Consider the following 19,165-nt stretch of genomic DNA (forward strand, 5'->3'; position numbering starts at 1 on the left):
CTCTCTGACTGACTGCAGACTCAGCCATGGGAGGGGGGGGGGGCATCCCCCCCCTCCCATGGCTGAGTCTGCCATCATAATTTCAGCAGACTGTTTTCAGAAAGGTGTGAAAGGGATTAGACAACAGTAAACAGAGAGATAAGGGTTCAGCTGTATACACCAACACTTAGCAGCACTTCCCAAACATTTCCTATCTCAATTGAAAAAAACATGTAAATCGATAGTGTCCCTTTAATGTATTTATATGCCATCTTTACATTACTTGTAAAGGTTATGTTTTACTATATTACTACTGACTCCTTAACCTCTTGCAGACCTGACAGCTTTAAGACCAGAGCAGAGCAGTCAGTGCCCTTTTAAGAGCAATGATTGCTGCCTGTGACTGACTCACAGCAATCACACGGTCATTATCCAATGAAAATGGCTTCTAACCCATACACAAAAGCTCTGTTGTCAGCGTGACAACAGTCCAAGCAGGTGCAGTGGCACAGATAGTAGCGGGAAGGTAGTGGAGATGATTGAAAGCTATGCCCTGGCAGGAATGTCAGGACATAAACAAGGCATAGATTTCAGTCATCAAGGTCAGCAAGAGGTTAAAGGCAAGGAATATGGAGGTTGCCATCTTCATTCCCTTATAAACAATGCCAGTTGCCTGGCTGTCATGCTGAGCTTTTGGCTTTAGTTGCTTATGAGTCACACACCTGCAACAATACAATAATACAATACAATAACATTTGTAAAGCGCTTTTCTCCCGTAGGACTCAAAGCGCAACAAGCATGCAGCCAGTGCCGTCAGACCAGAGTCAATGCATCAGACCTGCATGCTCATTCAGCACCGGTGGCTTAATTTATCAGAGGCACAGTATCAGCACAGAATTTAGGCATCTGGCATTGTTTATTAGAAAATGAAGATAGCAGTTTCTGTATTTTTCACACTTTGGGTTCCATTTAAAACACTAGTTACCTTTAGTTATACGTACTTGCATTCAATAATTGCACTGGATAATGAAATGTATTACTACTACCTTGAGAAGTAAGGCATTTTTCATGCAGAAGACTGCCTAATTGTTGGGCAGCTCAGTTTCATCTGCTAGTAACTTATGCCTTCCTATTGCAATTTAATTCAGCCAAATGGCAGTATATGTGGCCCCATGCAAGTCAATGTTTGGTACAGCTACATGGTGCCAATAAACTGCATCCTGATGTGTACGAGTGAGATGTGACTCCATGCGATGGAAGCTATCAAGCGCACAGCCGGTAACCCAGGAGCAGCTGGCAGGTGGTGGATTCACTGCCTTCAGCCTCATGTATGAAATAGTCCTAAGAGATAGGCATGGATATAGCACATCTGATCTGATGTAAATCTGTTGCATTCCTGCAGATGAGAGGATTGAAGGAATTATGAGTTTGCATATGGGTATCTCAGGGCCGGGCCGAGGCATAGGCTGGAGAGGCTCCAGCCTCAGGGTGCAGTGTAGGAGGGGGCACAGAATTCATTCAGCTGTCATTCCTAATTGTGTTTGAAGCAGAAAGAAATAAGAAAAGGGGATACATGGCAGTGACTGCAAGCCAGATAACTAGATATTTTAAGGTGTTGGGGAGGTTGTTGGCCCTGTGGCGCCTCTTAGTCTAATAGCAATCAGTGTTTGATGGCTCGGGTGGCAGGGATGGAGGGGCGCACTTTGGTGTCTCAGCCTTGGGTGCTGGAGGACCTGGTACCGGCTCTGGGTATCTGAATTAGGCTTCTGCAATAAATGCTATGCATAGCATAATAAAAGCAGACACTTTTCCAGGTGAGTTATCTCCCAGGAGATAATTTTCATCTTCTCTTTAATTTTCAGAATTTTACAATTGAAAAAGTACCCAAAAGTTGGTGAAAAAGTGCTGACAAATTTATTTTGAGTATTTTCTTGCTTGCTGGTGGTTTAAAGGGCATTTTATGACACGTTGTAAAAATATCACAGAGGAGACAACTTAGGAGAAAAAGTTAATTGCATATGGGCCCGGGTCTGGAGTACAATAAGGAACATTGGAGAACACAAATGATCCAGCAAACCTGCTGGAAAGGTAGAAATTTGCAACCCTTACCCGTGTTATATCAGAGCATAGCAGAGTCATGGAAATGTTAGTAAGTTTGTAAAACACTTATCCTTGTTGTGAGTCCAAGTATGTCACAGCAATAGCACTAGAACTAAAGAATCAGGGATTCTTAGTATCTTCTTATATGACCTAGGCAACGGTTGCAAAAACATCTAGCGAAGATTCAAAGATTACTTAAAAGTGTAACTGTGGTGAATCTCATGTAAGATGCTGCACTCGTGCATGAAGAGGAGCGTGGCCTGGGTCCTCCAGAGGGCCCCAGTGAGCAGGGGCAGTGGTGATTAGACTATGGGAAGCCTCTGCAGCATCCAGAGCTTTGTCTCTTCTTTGGAAAGTATGTGTTTTCTTACTCGAGGGTCCCCTCGGATTTTCTTTAAGTTCTCTGGCATTCTCTACTTTCTCAAGGCCTAGTAAATCAACCTCATAGACTTACATTTTGTTTTTTATTGTTTTTTTTTTTGTTCCTCTAAAACCTTTTTCAGTTGCCAACTGGGTCATAACTTTTTAGAATGCCTATATGCAATAAATAGAGCCCTAGGCCAAAACATTACCATTGTCACCAAACAATTTTTTTGCAATGTGAAGAAATCTAAACTAAGTTGCAGTTACAAAAAGAAGAAGGTCCTGAGGAAAACTTAAATGGGGGCCCCCCTAACCACACCCATGGTCATTACCCCACTGCTCCCCAGAGCCCCCTCATGTGTAGAAGCATTAATCACTCACTGGCTGTCCCGGCAGGCGGAGGCTGCACTTTCCATGCACTCTTCAGCCATGCTGTCTGCCTCTTCTCCATCCAGTCTGGCACGGACAGTGCAGAAGCCACTCACCAGGACAGCCTGTGAGTGATTAATACTGCTGCATGTGAGGGGGTGCCGGGGAGCAGTGGGGGAGACAACTTGGTGGGATCCAGCAGAGCGGGGGCACCTGCAGAGGTTGGGGGCCCTGAGACAATTGCCCCCTTTGCCTCTAATGCCTAGTACACACCATACAATTTTCTGTTAGAGTTTCTGTAATTAGATTATTTTCTGTAAAGTACTGGTAGAGACTGGTCAGTATCTCTGGTGCATTGTCTTCTGGTTATCTCCTGCTGAGTAGAACAATGCCTAATTGCTAGGCAGATAGATGGTTAGATAGATAATTTCCAACGTGTTGGAAATTATCTATCTGGCAGGTAAATCTAACAGAAAATCTCACAGAAAATTGTATGGTGTGTACTAGGCATTAGGCAGTGCTGGCCCTGGGTGTAGCTACAGAGATATGGGCCACTGTGCAAATCTTAAACTGCCCCCCCCCCTTCCCCATCTCCAGCATTGTAAGCATTATAGTTGTATTAAACAGACTCACAAGTCCAGCTTTCCAAGGACAGCCGCTGTGTGAGATCATTACCACCATAGCACTAATAAAGAGCTAATGTATCAACTGAAAGACAGTCCCATGTGCACCCGAGTCCAAGGGTCCTGGTGTAGCTGCAACCTCTGCATCCCCCATTGCTACGCTGCTGGAACAAACCCATGAGGCTGAGTTAGAGCGGAAAAAAAAATCATGCAAGAATAATTCATAAGTGCTAAAGAAAATGTTTTTTTCTTTTTACAACAGAATAAAAGTTTATAGCATCTAAAAGTGCCCTTGCAATGGAAGACACTTGTCTTCCCCAACACTTGCTTATGCAGGTCAGGCTCATTTAGGATATTAAATACTGCTGTACGTTATCAAAAATAAACTCTATTAGTGGTACAGAATGAAAAATTGGTGTATTTGAACCCTGTTGATTTATTGTTGCATTGGGGACCTAAAGAAGCTATAGATATTTCTTGAATTAATGCCACATACAGAAAGACTTGTTCTGTGTACCAGCCCTCAGGCCCATGTTATGCTATAATAGGTTATACTAAACATGTGGCAATCTTACCCCTAAAGAAGGAGTGGATAACTATTTATGACAAACAGTGTTGGTGGTTAGTATTGACTATTTATCTTTAATGTTTTTATGGTGAAGACAGAATTTTAAATATGGCTTTACATCAAAAATTATGTATTACTATGCTACCACTTTATCAATTTAATGGGATTGTTTTAATCTAAATGGCAATACTGAGTGGTTTAAACTGCTGATTTCACTCTGAAATATGTCTTATCCCCCTTAGGTGTTTTAAAGCTGTCCCCACTGCTTCTAACGTTGTAAATTGACTCTCTTTACCCAGGGTATGTCCTCTGTTAGAGTGCTGCTAATACCAGCATGAGAGTACTGACAGCTAATGACTTATTTTTGTCATTTATTTTGCATCAGTGAAAAGCCTTAACTTTAGAACAGAAGCAAAATCAGTGATACATGTACAATACATTATTGATCAGATCCTCATTTTAAAGGAGGCACAGGCTTTTTTTCTTTTTCATTTTAAAGGACAACTGAAGTGAGAAGAATATGGAGGCTGCCATATTTATTTCCTTTTAAACAATACCAGTTGCCTGGCAGCCCTGTTGATCTATTTGACTGCAGTAGTGTCTGAATAACACCTGAAACAAGCATGCAGTTTATCTTGTCAGATCTGACAATAATGCCAAAAACATCTTATCTACTTAGTGCTTGTTCAGGATCTATGGCTAAAAGTGTTAGAGGCAGAGGATCAGGAGAACAGCCAGGCAACTGGTATTGCTTAAAATGAAATAAATATGGCAGCCTCCACATCCCTCCCTTTACAGTTGGACCCAAATTAAAAATACAAGATTTCAGAAATGAAATCTATTTTCTAAATTATAATAATAAATAGCAGCCTTTTTTCAGCTGCATGATGACAATATAAAATATTTTACATTTATTGGAGGAACTCCTCCCTTCCTTTCATATTGCTGGGACAGAATCCGGCAAACTGGTGAAGTAGATGGTGTCCAGCAAAGGAGAAATTGCTAATGGCTGCCACCTGTATAACTCTAGTTATGAAAAGAGAAGGGTGAAAAGCATGCACTGAAATGATCACAGGCCTGAAGGAGTGTTTATTTATCTTTGTATGTGTCAGAGTGGTGCAACTAAATATTTTGAATTAAAAAAATGTTTGGTTTGGGTCCGCTTTAAGTTGGTAGAAACACCCGTAAGTATAAGTAGACCAGTGCAGTAATTTAAGTCTAATGCTGGGAACACACAATGCAATTTCCCTTCCGGTCGATAGGTAATCTGATGGGAAATTGCATTGCGTGTACATGTCCAAACTGCTACCAATTGATAAAGAGATCGATTTTCGCAAAAACAATCCTTTTATTGATCAGAAACAGATCGGACAGATGACAGATCGGAAATAATCATCCGATTCCCGTCAATCGGACCGGAATTTGTATCTTGTACACATGTCCAAACTGCTACCGATCGATAAAGACATCGGTTTTCACAAAAGCAATACCTTTATCGATCGGAAACAGATCGGACAGGTTGGAAATAATCATCTAATTCCCATCGATTTGACTGGAAGTTGCATAAGAACACTATTATTTTAAGAACCAAGCTGATAAGCAAATGCTATTTAAACACGGTTTAGATAATTACAATTATGAGATGTGGATGACCTAGAAGAGCCCATGAGATTCTGAATTCTGCCAAAACCCTCACTCCTGCAACATTGCATTTGCTGGGTTAGCAGTGAAAAAAATGTTCTTATTTCCTGAGAGATGTTGTTAGCCTATAACAAGAAGTGAACGCATTTTCAGTATATTAGCGCACACTAGAGGGTTGTTGCTCATTTAAAAATCTATTTTTCACATTCTTGAACATATCATTAATTAATAAAGTGAGATTAAAGCTTTAGTGATATTTTATAAATAACACATAACACAAACCAATATGACAGTGATATAAAACACTATCAAACCGCTGATAAAATTTCTAACAGGGCAGCACTGTCACAACATTCCATTAAGAATTTACACATTCAATTTTGTACCCCATAAGCTGTCTTTCTGACATCAGTTATTAATTCTGTCTTTTAAAATTGCCTGATTTACATAAGCACTTGCTCTTCTTTCTTCTTGACCTAATCAAATTCATTTCAGTCATCTTTCTCAACAGTCCTAATTTCCTAAACTCTTCCTGTCATTCTTAGAAGAATTATTCTCAAGCCTACCTTGTGAAATTGCCTGACTCTGATGCTTCCTGTACTCTTTCCTGATTCCTCTTTATCATGCTGCTTTGAATATATACCTAGATACCTAAATAGCTGACATTTACATGCTCAACGCAAAATTTTACTGATCACAGCCCATTTACCATAATCTAAAGTGCTAAGAGAAAACTCCAATTGAAAGGAATGTTGAAGGAACCACTGCTAGATCTCTTTTGAAAATGATGCCTATCTAAACATTGTGCTAATTCTCTAATAGCATCTGAATCACTGACCTAGACAAGTACGCAACTCAAATGTGTCATTTCCTCTCCTACTCTGTTGGCTGCATGCTTGACCTTTGACTTGGACATCTGCATTACAATCAGGCAATTGGCTTTATTTTAGGACTAGTGTTTTTAGTCTGTTAGATATCCGATTCTGCAGTGGGAAATATGCCTGCGCAACCACCATCAAATCCCACCCCCAACACACACGCAGTGTGGCCATGCGTCTGCCCAGTGCTGCGGTACACACACATGCATGGACGCAGAAACCTTAGACTTTATTAAGTTGCATAGGGGAAAGAAGGGTGGAAATGGCCATATCACTCTCAATTCAGATTTATTCTTTGTTCTTCTATTCAGTAATTTCTTCTATTTTTCTGTTTACTGTTCTTTGATTCTACTGTCTTTCTGTTGCATGGTGTCACAGTGGATAGAACTTTCCCCTTAAACCATGTTCCTTTGTTTGGCAGACACATTTGAGGGCCTTCTAGCTCATATTTGAATCTTGTCTATAATATCTGCATGCCCACACCCTCCAGAGAAGCCCTGCTATTGGATGGCTGCTCTGGCCTCATGGTTCACATATAAGCCTCCTCTTTATTCTCCGCTAGCTGCATGAACATTGTTCCTCACATCTAATATGCAGGAATAAATAGTAGAAGAGGACATTATCTTCATTATTATTTATCTATTAATGCTTTGTTGCAGTTCAACTTCTCTAAAGCAAGTTTGATGTTTGTGTTTAGTATTAACAAAACTGAATTTCATCTACAGACTTTTCTATATGACATTAGCAGTGTTAATTTTAAATAGAATATAAATAAACTGAAACCTTGCCAAGTGATGTTAGAAACCTAATCTAGTCAAAGAAATTGAAGGAGGAAAACTCTAGTCAACACTGTATCTTATCAAATTCAATGCAAATGCTAAATGCTCTTGCATATCTTGAAATACCCCCCATCAGAATAGCATGTTTCAACCATATGTCCTTGCATGATGAAACCCAAAGTTGGCTCCATGCTGTCCTAGTCTAAAGGCTCATACACACGCTCAACAAAAGTCTTTTAAATGCACGATTATCAAACAACTTGAAGAAGTTGGACAATTTTTGTCAAGTAAAAGACGTGCAAATGACAAGACGTTATCACTGATAAGAGGCGTCCAACTACTGATAAGATGCAGCTCAAGTGAATCCAACTGTTGGATTGACTTGACAAACGACTGAGAGAAGTTGTGTTCAACATGGCAATGTGTACAGAAGTTTGCTACAACTTTTCAACAACTTCCATTAATAACCAGAACATATTAGCTGTTCACCAGTTGAGTAACGATATGTAAATTTGTAGTTGTTTGTCAAGTCGTCCGTCAAGTCATTCTGTGTGTATAATAGTCGTTTGCACGCCAAGACATATCTTTCCAACTTTTTTAATCGTAGTCGTTAGTAAAGTTGTTTATGGTATAAGACTTTTGTTGAGTGTGTATATGTCTCTTAAAGTGGACCCAAATTAAAAATACAAGATTTGAGAAATAAAATCTATTTTCTAAATTATAATAATAAATAGCAGCCTTTTTTCAGCTGCATGATGACAAATATAAAATATTTTACATTTATTGGAGGAACCCCTCCCTTCCTTTCAAATTGCCGGGATGGTGATGGTGTCTGGCAATGGAGGAATTGCTAATGGCTGCCCCCAGTATAACCCTAGCTATGAAAAGAGAAGGGTGAAAAGCATGCACTGAAATGATCATAGGTTTGAAGGAGTGTTTATTTATCTTTGTATGTGTCAGAATGCTGCAACTAAATATTTTTAATCAAAAAAATGTTTGGTTTGGTTCCGCTTTAAGGGACTAAGTGGTCTTTATCAGAGTGTTCCACAAGGTTCAACAGGGTTTGATGCTAGTGGCTACAAGGTTGTGGCCCCTGGAGTTGCCAAGATCTGGGACCAAGATAACAGACTGCAGACTGGACAAACTGGGACCAGGATAGCTGTGAACTTTACTGGCAGATACCAGGATGGCAGACTAGGGTCTAAACAGACAGAAAACTGATTGGGGAATGGACTGGCAGGCAACTGACAGGGCAGATGCATAGACAGGCAAACTTGCAGATGGAACAGCATAGAAACACACTGGGAATGTAACAAGCAAACAAGCACTGAGTGCTGTTTCTCCAGGATTTAAATGAGCCTAGCTTGTATGGCAGGATTGCAGCTCTGCTCTCACTGGGCAGAAAAATCAAGAGGGTGTTGCATGCATGCTCTCATTGGAATTGTCTATTGCAAAATGCAACACAATGAACACATAGAAAATTATTGCAGTTTGACCTGTCCATTTTGAACCTGCTGCTGACGATTCAGTCAAAATGCAAAGCAGTGGACCTAATATGAACCAAGCCTCAATGTTTAAACAACAATGTTCTATTTTACATAAATTGCTGCTCAGTTCACAAGGGTATATAATGGGAAAATTCAATACCAACCACTGAAACAAAAATAAGTATTTAAATTCAACACTAATTCAAATTCAAAAAAAGTGTTAAAAAGTCAAGTCTACTTACTTCAAATCGTTTAATCTGAGCTCTTTGAAACTCCAACTTGTTTTCCAAATCACAGATCACAGCTTCTTGTCGACTCACAATTGAACGTTCCACCATAGACTGTTCAAAATAATCAATGCGGCCTTGTGCCACCTGCAACTGTTGTAAACCAAAAAACATGACGTTAATCAGTGGAGATAGATTTGTCCAGACTCCTACTCCAGTTGAAACTGTCAAAGGCAACACAACACATACATCGTACAAAGTTTGAACTCTTATCAGATTGATATTGGTAAATGGCAGCAAATATGGGTGGCTTGATTACAGACAAGTCAGGCACTGAGTTCATTTTTTAACCTGTGCTAAAATGACATCCGAAATAGTTTAGTTTCTGAAAGCAATGTCTAATCAACATCTTTCGCCTAGCCTTCACTAATGAATGTGCTTGTTCTTTAAGACATACTTAGGAGTTTGTTATGTCACAGCAGAAGAGTCATTCAGTACTAAATATGATAGACTCCCGCCAAGACTTTATGAAGTAGCATACTTTATGACCACACTGTTTATGAAGGCAGTTTGGAAATTAGCAGAGCAGGGATTATAATGCAGTATATTCAATTACTCACAATTATAGGACAATAAATTCACAAATCCCTGTCTAACATTTAAACAGATAAAGAATAAGGTTTAGTTTAAAACTTATAATGCAAAGAAACAGTGGGGCTATGGCATTATTTAAATGAAATGTTAGTGCAAGGAGGGGCTTCTGCAGACTGCTGTGGCAATAAGAAAAGTTACAAGATAGAATTTCCAAATTCACTCAAGGTGATCATCATCTCAATTGGGCAGAATTTTATTATACACCTTCGAAGGAGACAGTAGCGTATGTCCAGTGACATGAACAAGCCAAGACAGCTCCCCATAGAAGTCTGTAGCAGACTACTCTCACAGTGGAGATGCTTCCCTTACATGAGCTGGTATAGATAGAGGAAACATGCAATTAGCAAATTATAGATTCTAGATAAAAGTGAACTACTGTAAACATTTTTAAATAAATCTTAAAAAATAGTTTGGAAGTAATTTATTAGAAAATCATTCACAAGTAGCCTACAGAGTTACAAAAAAAAATACCAACACAAAAGTTTGCTGCCCTTGGGAAAAGAATGGTCAGACTTAAAGAGTTATTATTCTTTAGTATTTATATATTGCCAACATCTTCCACTGCGCTGTACATAGTATATATAGTCTCTCAGAGGAGCTCACAATCTAGTCCCTGCCACAAGTCATATGTCTATATTGTGTAGTGTATGTATTATAGTCTAGGGCCAATTTTAGGGGGAAGCCAAGTAACTTATCTGTATGTTTTTGGGATGTGGGAGGAAACTGAAGTACCCGGGGGAAACCCACACAGACACGCGGAGAACATACAAACTTCTTGCATTGACCTGGCTGGGATTCAAACTGGGGACCCAGCGCTGCAAGGCGAGAGTGCTAACCACTACGCCACCATGCTAGCCATACTATCTCAGGAAAAAAAATGTAGATAAATACTTGCTCTACTTACATAACATATGTATTGCACTGTCCACATTTTGATTTCAGTGAGTTTTATATTGTAAATTAAGACAATTCTGTTTCTGTCAGTTGCCATTTTGGAATCCCTGTGTTTGAAGCCAATCCTGATGTCATTTCCTCCCTTACTCTGTTTCCTCTCATCTTTCCGATTTAGTATGCTTGCATGGCTTCCTCCCAGTCTTAAAAAAATCCCACACAGCTCTGTAGTAAGGTCACAAATCATTGTGATACTTTGCACACTTGGGGCCATATTCTATTGCTGAACTTGCCAGCGCTAAGCACTGGTGAGTTCTTAACTTAGGCGATGGGGGCATCGCCTAATCTAATTAAACTTTAGACCCCCCCCCCCCCCAGGTGGAAAAGAACTCGCTTGGGCGATATAATCGCCCAGAGAGTTCTTACCACAGAATCCAATTACCCTTATCATGTCTCCGGGAAGCGATGCTTCCCGGCAGACATGAGCGTTAGCTTAGACCTGCAAAAAGCAAGTCTAAACTAGCTAACGCACGTCGTCACCGCAGCATCTGGGGGTCTCCTTTAATAAGGAGACCCCCAGAGCGCCCCGTCGGGTCGCCGCACAGTTTAGAAGCCCCCGCACAGCTCTGCAAAGGCTCCCCTGTCATACGTACCGCCGCCGATCACCCGCCGCCTCTCGCCGCAAAATCTGTAACGTAATTACAGTGTATCTAACACTGTAATTACTGTCCGCATAGAAGGCGCCCGGGCAAAGCATCTTTGAATCTGCAGCCGGACTCCCCATTGGTCCGCTGTCTGAGCCATTTTATTGGTTCAGACAGCAGACCAATGGGGAGCCCGGCTGCAGATTCAAAGATGCTTTGCCCGGGCTCCTTCTATGCGGACAGTAATTACAGTGTTAGATACACTGTAATTACGTGACGGATTTTGCGGCGAGAGTCGGCGGGTGATCGGCAGCGGTACGTATGACAGGGGAGCCTTTGCAGAGCTGCACGGGGGCTTCTAAACTGTGCGTCGACCCGACGGGGAGCTCTGGGGGTCTCCTTATTAAAGGAGACCCCCCAGATACTGCGGCGGAAGATGTCAGCGATGTTCGGCGGGCGAGTGCGCATGTGTGGGGAGTGAGGCCGTGGTGCTGATGGACAGCACCACAGCGTAAACTTCACTCCCCATCGCTCGGTAAAAGGGAGCATCGCTCAGGCTTGCGCCTGAGTAATGCTCCCTAACGATCGGCCATCGCGCAAAGGATATGGGCAATAGGATTTGCCGGTAATCCTCGCGCGATGGCAAGGTGATAAGTAGCTCGCATCTGCAAGCTACTTATCACCTTGAATAGGATATGGCCCTTGGTTTATTTGTATGAATCAGATTTCAGCTGAGTTACTTTCTCAGCTTATCAGCACAAGAAATATTAGTCAATCAGAGAGGAAAAGAGGTGTGGGAGGGGAAAGTGGGAGTGAAAGAAACTTGAGCCAATCAGGATGCATTAGCTATGTCTAAGGGGAAAAGGGGAGGGAAGTAAACTAGGGGGAAAAAAACAGCATTTTGCCTGGTTAACATTTTTATTACTTGTTTACCAGATAAAAATAGAGAATTGATTTTGATTTTATGCCTAACAGTTTCTCTTTAACCCCTTGCCAACCACCTCACGCAAATCGGCGTGAATGCGGCGGCAGCCCCAGGACCACCTAACGCCAATTGGCATCAAGTCCTGGGGCGGAGTTTTGCAGGAAATCGCCTCCAATCGCTGCTAGGAGACTGTTAGAGGGTGAAACCACCATCTATTTACACTGTACAACTCTGCGATCTACGGCAGAGCTGTACTGGGGACAGCCGTGACACTTGGCTGTCCCCCTAGGGGACTCAGAGAGCAATTGGCTCTCATAGGCTGATGTCTATGAGAGCCAATTGCTGTGATTGGCTGGCAGGGGGAGGGTTTTAAAAAAATATACAAAAATGACAATATTTATAAAAAAACACAAATAAAAAAATAAATAAATACAGCAGGAGGGATCAGAGCCCACCAACAGAAAGCTCTGTTGGTGGGCAGAAAGGGGGGGATCACTTGCTGAGTTGTCCGGCCCTGCAGTGAGGCCTTAAAGCTGCAGTGGCCTAAATTGTACAAAATTGCCTGGTCACTAGGGGGTAGTGTTGGGCGAACACCTAGATGTTCGGGTTCGCGAACGTTCGCCGAACATCGCCGCGATGTTCGGGTGTTCGACCCGAACTCTGAACATAATGGAAGTCAATGGGGACCCGAACTTTCGTGCTTTGTAAAGCTTCCTTACATGCTACATACCCCAAATTTGCAGGGTATGTGCACCTTGGGAGTGGGTACAAGAGGAAAAAATTTTTAAGCAAAAAGAGCTTATAGTTTTTGAGAAAATCGATTTTAAAGTTTCAAAGGGAAAACTGTCTTTTAAATGCGGGAAATGTCTGTTTTCTTTGCACAGGTAACATGCTTTTTGTCGGCATGCAGTCATAAATGTAATACATATAAGAGGTTCCAGGAAAAGGGACCGGTAACGCTAACCCAGCAGCAGCACACGTGATGGAACAGGAGGAGGGTGGCGCAGGAGGAGAAGGCCACGCTTTGAGACACAACAACCCAGGCCTTGCATGAGGACAAGAAGCGTGCGGATAGCAATTTGCGTTTTGTCGCCATGCAGTCATAAATGTAATACAGATGAGAGGTTCAATAAACAGGGACCGGAAACGCTAACCCATCACAGATGTTCATTGTTCATGTTACTTGGTTGGGGTCCGGGAGTGTTGCGTAGTCGTTTCCAATCCAGGATTGATTCATTTTAATTTGAGTCAGACGGTCTGCATTTTCTGTGGAGAGGCGGATACGCCGATCTGTGACGATGCCTCCGGCAGCACTGAAACAGCGTTCCGACATAACGCTGGATGCCGGGCAAGCCAGCACCTCTATTGCGTACATTGCCAGTTTGTGCCAGGTGTCTAGCTTCGATACCCAATAGTTGAAGGGTGCAGATGGATTGTTCAACACAGCTATGCCATCTGACATGTAGTCCTTGACCATCTTCTCCAGGCGATCAGTGTTGGAGGTGGATCTGCACGCTTGCTGTTCTGTGTGCTGCTGCATGGGTGTCAGAAAATTTTCCCACTCCAAGGACACTGCCGATACCATTCCCTTTTGGGCACTAGCTGCGGCTTGTGTTGTTTGCTGCCCTCCTGGTTGTCCTGGGTTTGCGGAAGTCAGTCTGTCGGCGTACTACTGGCTAGAGGAGGGGGAGGATGTCAATCTCCTCTTTAAAGTCTCCACAAGGGCCTGCTGGTATACTTCCATTTTGACCTGTCGGACTCTTTCTTCAAGCAGTTTTGGAACATTGTGTTTATACCGTGGATCCAGAAGGGTATAAACCCAGTAATTGGTGTTGTCCAGAATGCGCACAATGCGTGGGTCGCGTTCAATGCAGTCCTAGGCCGAAGAGGTCATAGCCTAGGGTCACAAAAACCTGTTTATTTGGGCAATTTCAATGGTAGTGATGGTGATGTACATAAATCTCAGCCATGGCCGTTAGCAACGTCTGAATTTCACGAAATGTCTCATGCAGGTAGAAGACATATTGTTAGACTTGGATTCCAAAGATGGGGTCCCTACATCTCTGCAAACCAGAGTTACAGGGGTCCAAAATTGGTAAAATCCCCCATAGGCTTTCATTGGGCCTACTATTTACCGTTCCAAAATCTCACACCATTTCAAAGGGCAATGGCTCAGCAGTGGCAAAACTCACCAGTCATGATCCCTCTAAGGGTCCCTACAATGCTAGAAAATTTGGTACTACTGAGCCATTGCCCTTTGAAAAGATGTGAGATTTTGGAAAGTGAAATAGGGAGGCAATGAAAGTCTACGGGAGATTTTACCAATTTTGGCCCGCTGTAACTCTGCACTTTGCAGAGATGTAGGGACCCCATCTTTGGAATCCAAGTCTAACAATATGTCTTCTACCTGCATGAGACATTTTGTGAAATTTTAGACGTTGCTAACGGCCATGGCTGAGATTTATGTAAGTCACCATCACTACCATTGAAATAGCCCAAATAAACAGGTTTTTGTGACCCTAGACTATGACCTCTTTGGCCTAGGGGCCCGAAACTCACCAGTCATGTTCCCCCTAAGGGTCCCTACAATGCTAGAAAATTTGGTACTGCTGAGCCATTGCCCTTTGAAAAGATGTGAGATTTTGGAAAGTGAAATAGGGACCCTAGGCTATGACCTCTTCGGCCTAGGACTGCATTGAACGCGACCCACGCATTGTGCGCATTCTGGACAACACCAATTACTGGGTTTATACCCTTCTGGATCCACGGTACAAACACAATGTTCCAAAACTGCTTGAAGAAAGAGTCCGACAGGTCAAAATGGAAGAATACCAGCAGGCCCTTGTGGAGACTTTAAAGAGGAGATTGACATCCTCCCCCTCCTCTAGCCAGTTGTACGCCGACAGACTGACTTCCGCAAACCCAGGACGACCAGGAGGGCAGCAAACAACACAAGCCGCAGCTAGTGCCCAAAAGGGAATGGTATCGGCAGTGTCCTTGAAGTGGGAAAATTTTCTGACACCCATGCAGCAGCACACAGAACAGCAAGCGTGCAGATCCACCTCCAACACCGATCGCCTGGAGAAGATGGTCAAGGACTACATGTCAGATGGCATAGCTGTGTTGAACAATCCATCTGCACCCTTCAACTATTGGGTATCGAAGCTAGACACCTGGCACAAACTGGCAATGTACGCAATAGAGGTGCTGGCTTGCCTGGCAGCCAGCGTTATGTCGGAACGCTGTTTCAGTGCTGCCTGAGGCATCGTCACAGATCGGCGTATCCGCCTTTCCACAGAAAATGCAGACCGTCTGACTCAAATTAAAATGAATCAATCCTGGATTGGAAACGACTACGCAACACTCTCGGACCCCAACCAAGTAACATGAACAATGAACATCTGTGATGGGTTAGCGTTTCCGGTCCCTGTTTATTGAACCTCTCATCTGTATTACATTTATGACTGCATGGCGACAAAACGCAAATTGCTATCCGCACGCTTCTTGTCCTCATGCAAGGCCTGGGTTGTTGTGTCTCAAAGCGTGGCCTTCTCCTCCTGCGCCACCCTCCTCCTGTTCCATCATGTGTGCTGCTGCTGGGTTAGCGTTACCGGTCCCTTTTCCTGGAACCTCTTATGTGTATTACATTCATGACTGCATGCCGACAAAAAGCATGTTACCTGTGCAAAGAAAACAGACATTTCCCGCATTTAAAAGACAGTTTTCCCTTTGAAACTTTAAAATCGATTTTCTCAAAAACTATAAGCTCTTTTTGCTAAATTTTTTTTCCTCTTTTACCCACTCCCAAGGTGCACATACCCTGTAAATTTGGGGTATGTAGCATATAAGGAGGCTTTACAAAGCACAAAAGTTCGGTTCCCCATTGACTTCCATTATGTTCGGAGTTCGGCTCGAACACCCGAATATCGCGGCCATGTTCGGCCCGAACCCGAACATCTAGATGTTCGCCCAACACTACACGTGACCCGTTCGCCAATCACAGCGCTAGCCGAACGTTCGGGTAACGTTCGGCCATGCGCTCTTAGTTCGGCCATATGGCCGAACAGTTTGGCCGAACACCATCAGGTGTTCGGCCGAACTCGAACATCACCCGAACAGGGTGATGTTCTGCAGAACCCGAAAAGTGGCGAACACTGTTCGCCCAACACTACTAGGGGGGTGTAAGTCTACGGTCATGAAGAGGTTATGATAAAACATCAGGAACAGGGCTTGGCACATAAAGATTTAACGTGACACTGAAGTGAGGGGAAAAAAAACCTTTTATAATGAATTGTATGTGTAGTATGGATAATTAATAGAACAATAGTAGCAAAGAGTCTCATTTTTATTTTCAGTTATACAGCTTTTTATAGCATTGCATAATCCTCTAATATTTGCAGTTAACAAACTACTCTGCATTTTAAACTATGAAAACAAAGCTGAGCTAATGACATTTTGAACTTCCATGCAGTAAAATCTTCTCTGAAGTTGTCTTTCACTGTTTCTTTGATGTATAAGTGCTTCAGAAAATAGCACTGTAGTTGACCAAGTTTTGTCAGAGAGCTCAGAGAAGCTCTTTTGCATAAATAAGAAGTGAAGTTTCTTAGCTCTTCCTGTACTGGAAACAATATGAGACTCATATCTTTGCTACTAATGCTCAATTTCTTGGCTGTACTACACATACAAATCATTATCTTATAAGTTTATTTTCACTTCAGATCCCCTTTGAAACAAGAACAAGAAGTAGATGATTCAGATAATGCAAATAGCTGGAATAACCTCTGAAACAGGGCTGCCCTGAAACAGTATAAAAATACTACTGAATTAAAAGAATGCACCAAGTATTTCATGAAGCTTCTCCCTGATGTTCTCCCAGGTAAATTTGTGTCACCATATTTACAAGGCCCTGTTACTAAAGTCTGGTGCTTTGGCCAGTTGACTAATTTTTCATCTGTGATTTTGGCAATAATAACCCGCTGGTAGTGGGCAGCTAAAATAGCAGTTTGTGACATTTTCCTCATACCTCCTCATAGCCCCAATTACGTAGTTCAGGAAGTTGTGGATTTTACTTAACAGGAAAATAGCTGTGTTAATGGCTAAGTAAGCAGTTCAAGCATTGCCTGGAGCTCTCGAATCCCAATTTCAAGTAAGACACTGCCTATATACAGAGCTCTAAGATGTTCTCAGTTCATGGGCGTAGCAATAACCCCTGCAACCCCTACCATCGCAGGGGGGGCCATAGGCTTTGGTGCCCTTCCTCCTCCTTCTCACAAACCGCAAGTGCTACCAATTAGCCAAAAATCCTCCCTGTTTGCTCACAAAAACCAGAGCATGTGTAATTTTTTCCTGCTTCCAGATGCTGAAAAGCAGGACACTCTCTGTGGCCAATCGCCAACTCCTGATCACAAGACCCTCATGGGGTTAGGGGACCAATGGGGCCCCATGCTATCATTTTTGCAAGGGGGCCCTACTAAGTCTTGTTACACCCCTGTCTCAGTTTCTTTCCTCCAGATGCTTTGGTTTCCTCTCACATCCTCAAAACACGCTAGTAGGTTACCAGGCTTATCCCAATCTGATCCTAGACTCTGAAAGTGAAAATAGACATTAAGTGCCTTTGAAGGATGGTAAGGGATGTGACTGACTTGAAAGGAACCTGAGGTAATTGACATATGATGGCTGCCATATTTATTTCCTTTTAAACAGTTCCAGTTGCCTGTCAGTCTTGCAGATCTTTCTGGCCGCAGTAGTGTTCAACAGATAATTACCGACATGTCCAATATTACTATAGATCGTTTTACCGATCGATTTCTCATAGAAGTGAATGGAAATTGATAAGAAAAGATAAGAGTATCGAGTGGGAAAAGTAATCGAAAATCGATTGAATGGCAGAATCCACCAAAGAAACATATCGTGTGTACCTAGCATTAGAGGGTGGGGATCAGAAGGACAGTCAGGCAATGTACGTAGTTTAAAAGGAAGTAAAAATATATGCCTCCATGTGTCTCTCATTTCATGTTCCCTTTAAAGTGGTCTGAAAGTCAGCATTTCTACTTTGCTCTAAAAGATTCCTTACTGCTTTAAAGCTACTATCCCAGAAAAAAATTGTAGCAGAACATCATTGAAACAGGTAAACAGCACCTTGTCCTGCCATGGAAAGGCTATTCAGCTTGAAATCTGCATCCAGACTGGAGATAACAGTATCTTTGTTTACATTTCAATGTACATTTGTAGAAGCTCTCTGTGATTCAAGCATACACAGAGTTCAGAACAGCTCACGTAAAGATTTTAATATATAATAAAAGGCAGCTGGAATAAAATGCAATGGCAACTTTTGGGGCAAGATAAACTACACTTTGGAAACTTGTAATTTGTAGACAGACAATATTAGTTGTGCACAAAAGCAAATATAATATCTGTATGAGTAGTAAAAAGTAGGACAACACATTTTTATTGAATGTTATGTCAGAGTTCCAGACCACTTTAAAGCTCTATGAAGCAGAAAAAAAATGTTAGAATTATGCAAATGTTTAATAAAACAAATAAAATGACTTTATGACTGGTGCACCTACATGGTGTATTCACCATTATTATTTCTTGATGCATAAGAAAAAATTACATGAATGTTTATTGACTAACATCTCTCATGAAAAAGGTAATAAGTAAATAATTATGACTATTTCTTAAATGATGCACAATTTAACAATATAATTATGATGATTGAACTGCATAAGTTCATTTCTAAACTATTCTCTTGAAATAAAGTGCATTGATTTAACATTTAGTGAAATGTGAGGTTTTTGTTTAAAATGTATTGGAATTGAAGAGCTAGACATCATTAGAGCGCAATCAAGTTTCTGCAGTATTGAAGTTTAGGCACAGCTAAATGTGTTTTGACGCAGCAAATCAATTCATTGTATCTACAAGGATTTGAATGTGTGTAGTTAGCCTTATTTATAGCATAAGCAAAACTATGAGCATTATTGCAGAATAATTAAAATATATAGATATTTTCCAGATAAATTCTACCCCTACTAAGG

The 19,165-nt window shown here is 41.8% G+C and overlaps 1 protein-coding gene across 1 annotated transcript in view; it reads right to left on the reverse strand.

The window, feature by feature from the left end:
* LOC137525416 (unconventional myosin-XVIIIb-like) overlaps positions 1-19,165 on the reverse strand; it is a 508,546-nt gene that overhangs the window by 151,786 nt on the left and 337,595 nt on the right. Inside the window, exon 20 of the mRNA XM_068246531.1 lies at positions 9,030-9,167. Within this exon, the coding sequence (XP_068102632.1) occupies positions 9,030-9,167 (138 nt within the window). The remainder of the gene's footprint in view (positions 1-9,029; positions 9,168-19,165) is intronic.

Source organism: Hyperolius riggenbachi, chromosome 1 (genome assembly GCF_040937935.1).
Source record: "Hyperolius riggenbachi isolate aHypRig1 chromosome 1, aHypRig1.pri, whole genome shotgun sequence".
NCBI lineage: Eukaryota > Metazoa > Chordata > Amphibia > Anura > Hyperoliidae > Hyperolius > Hyperolius riggenbachi.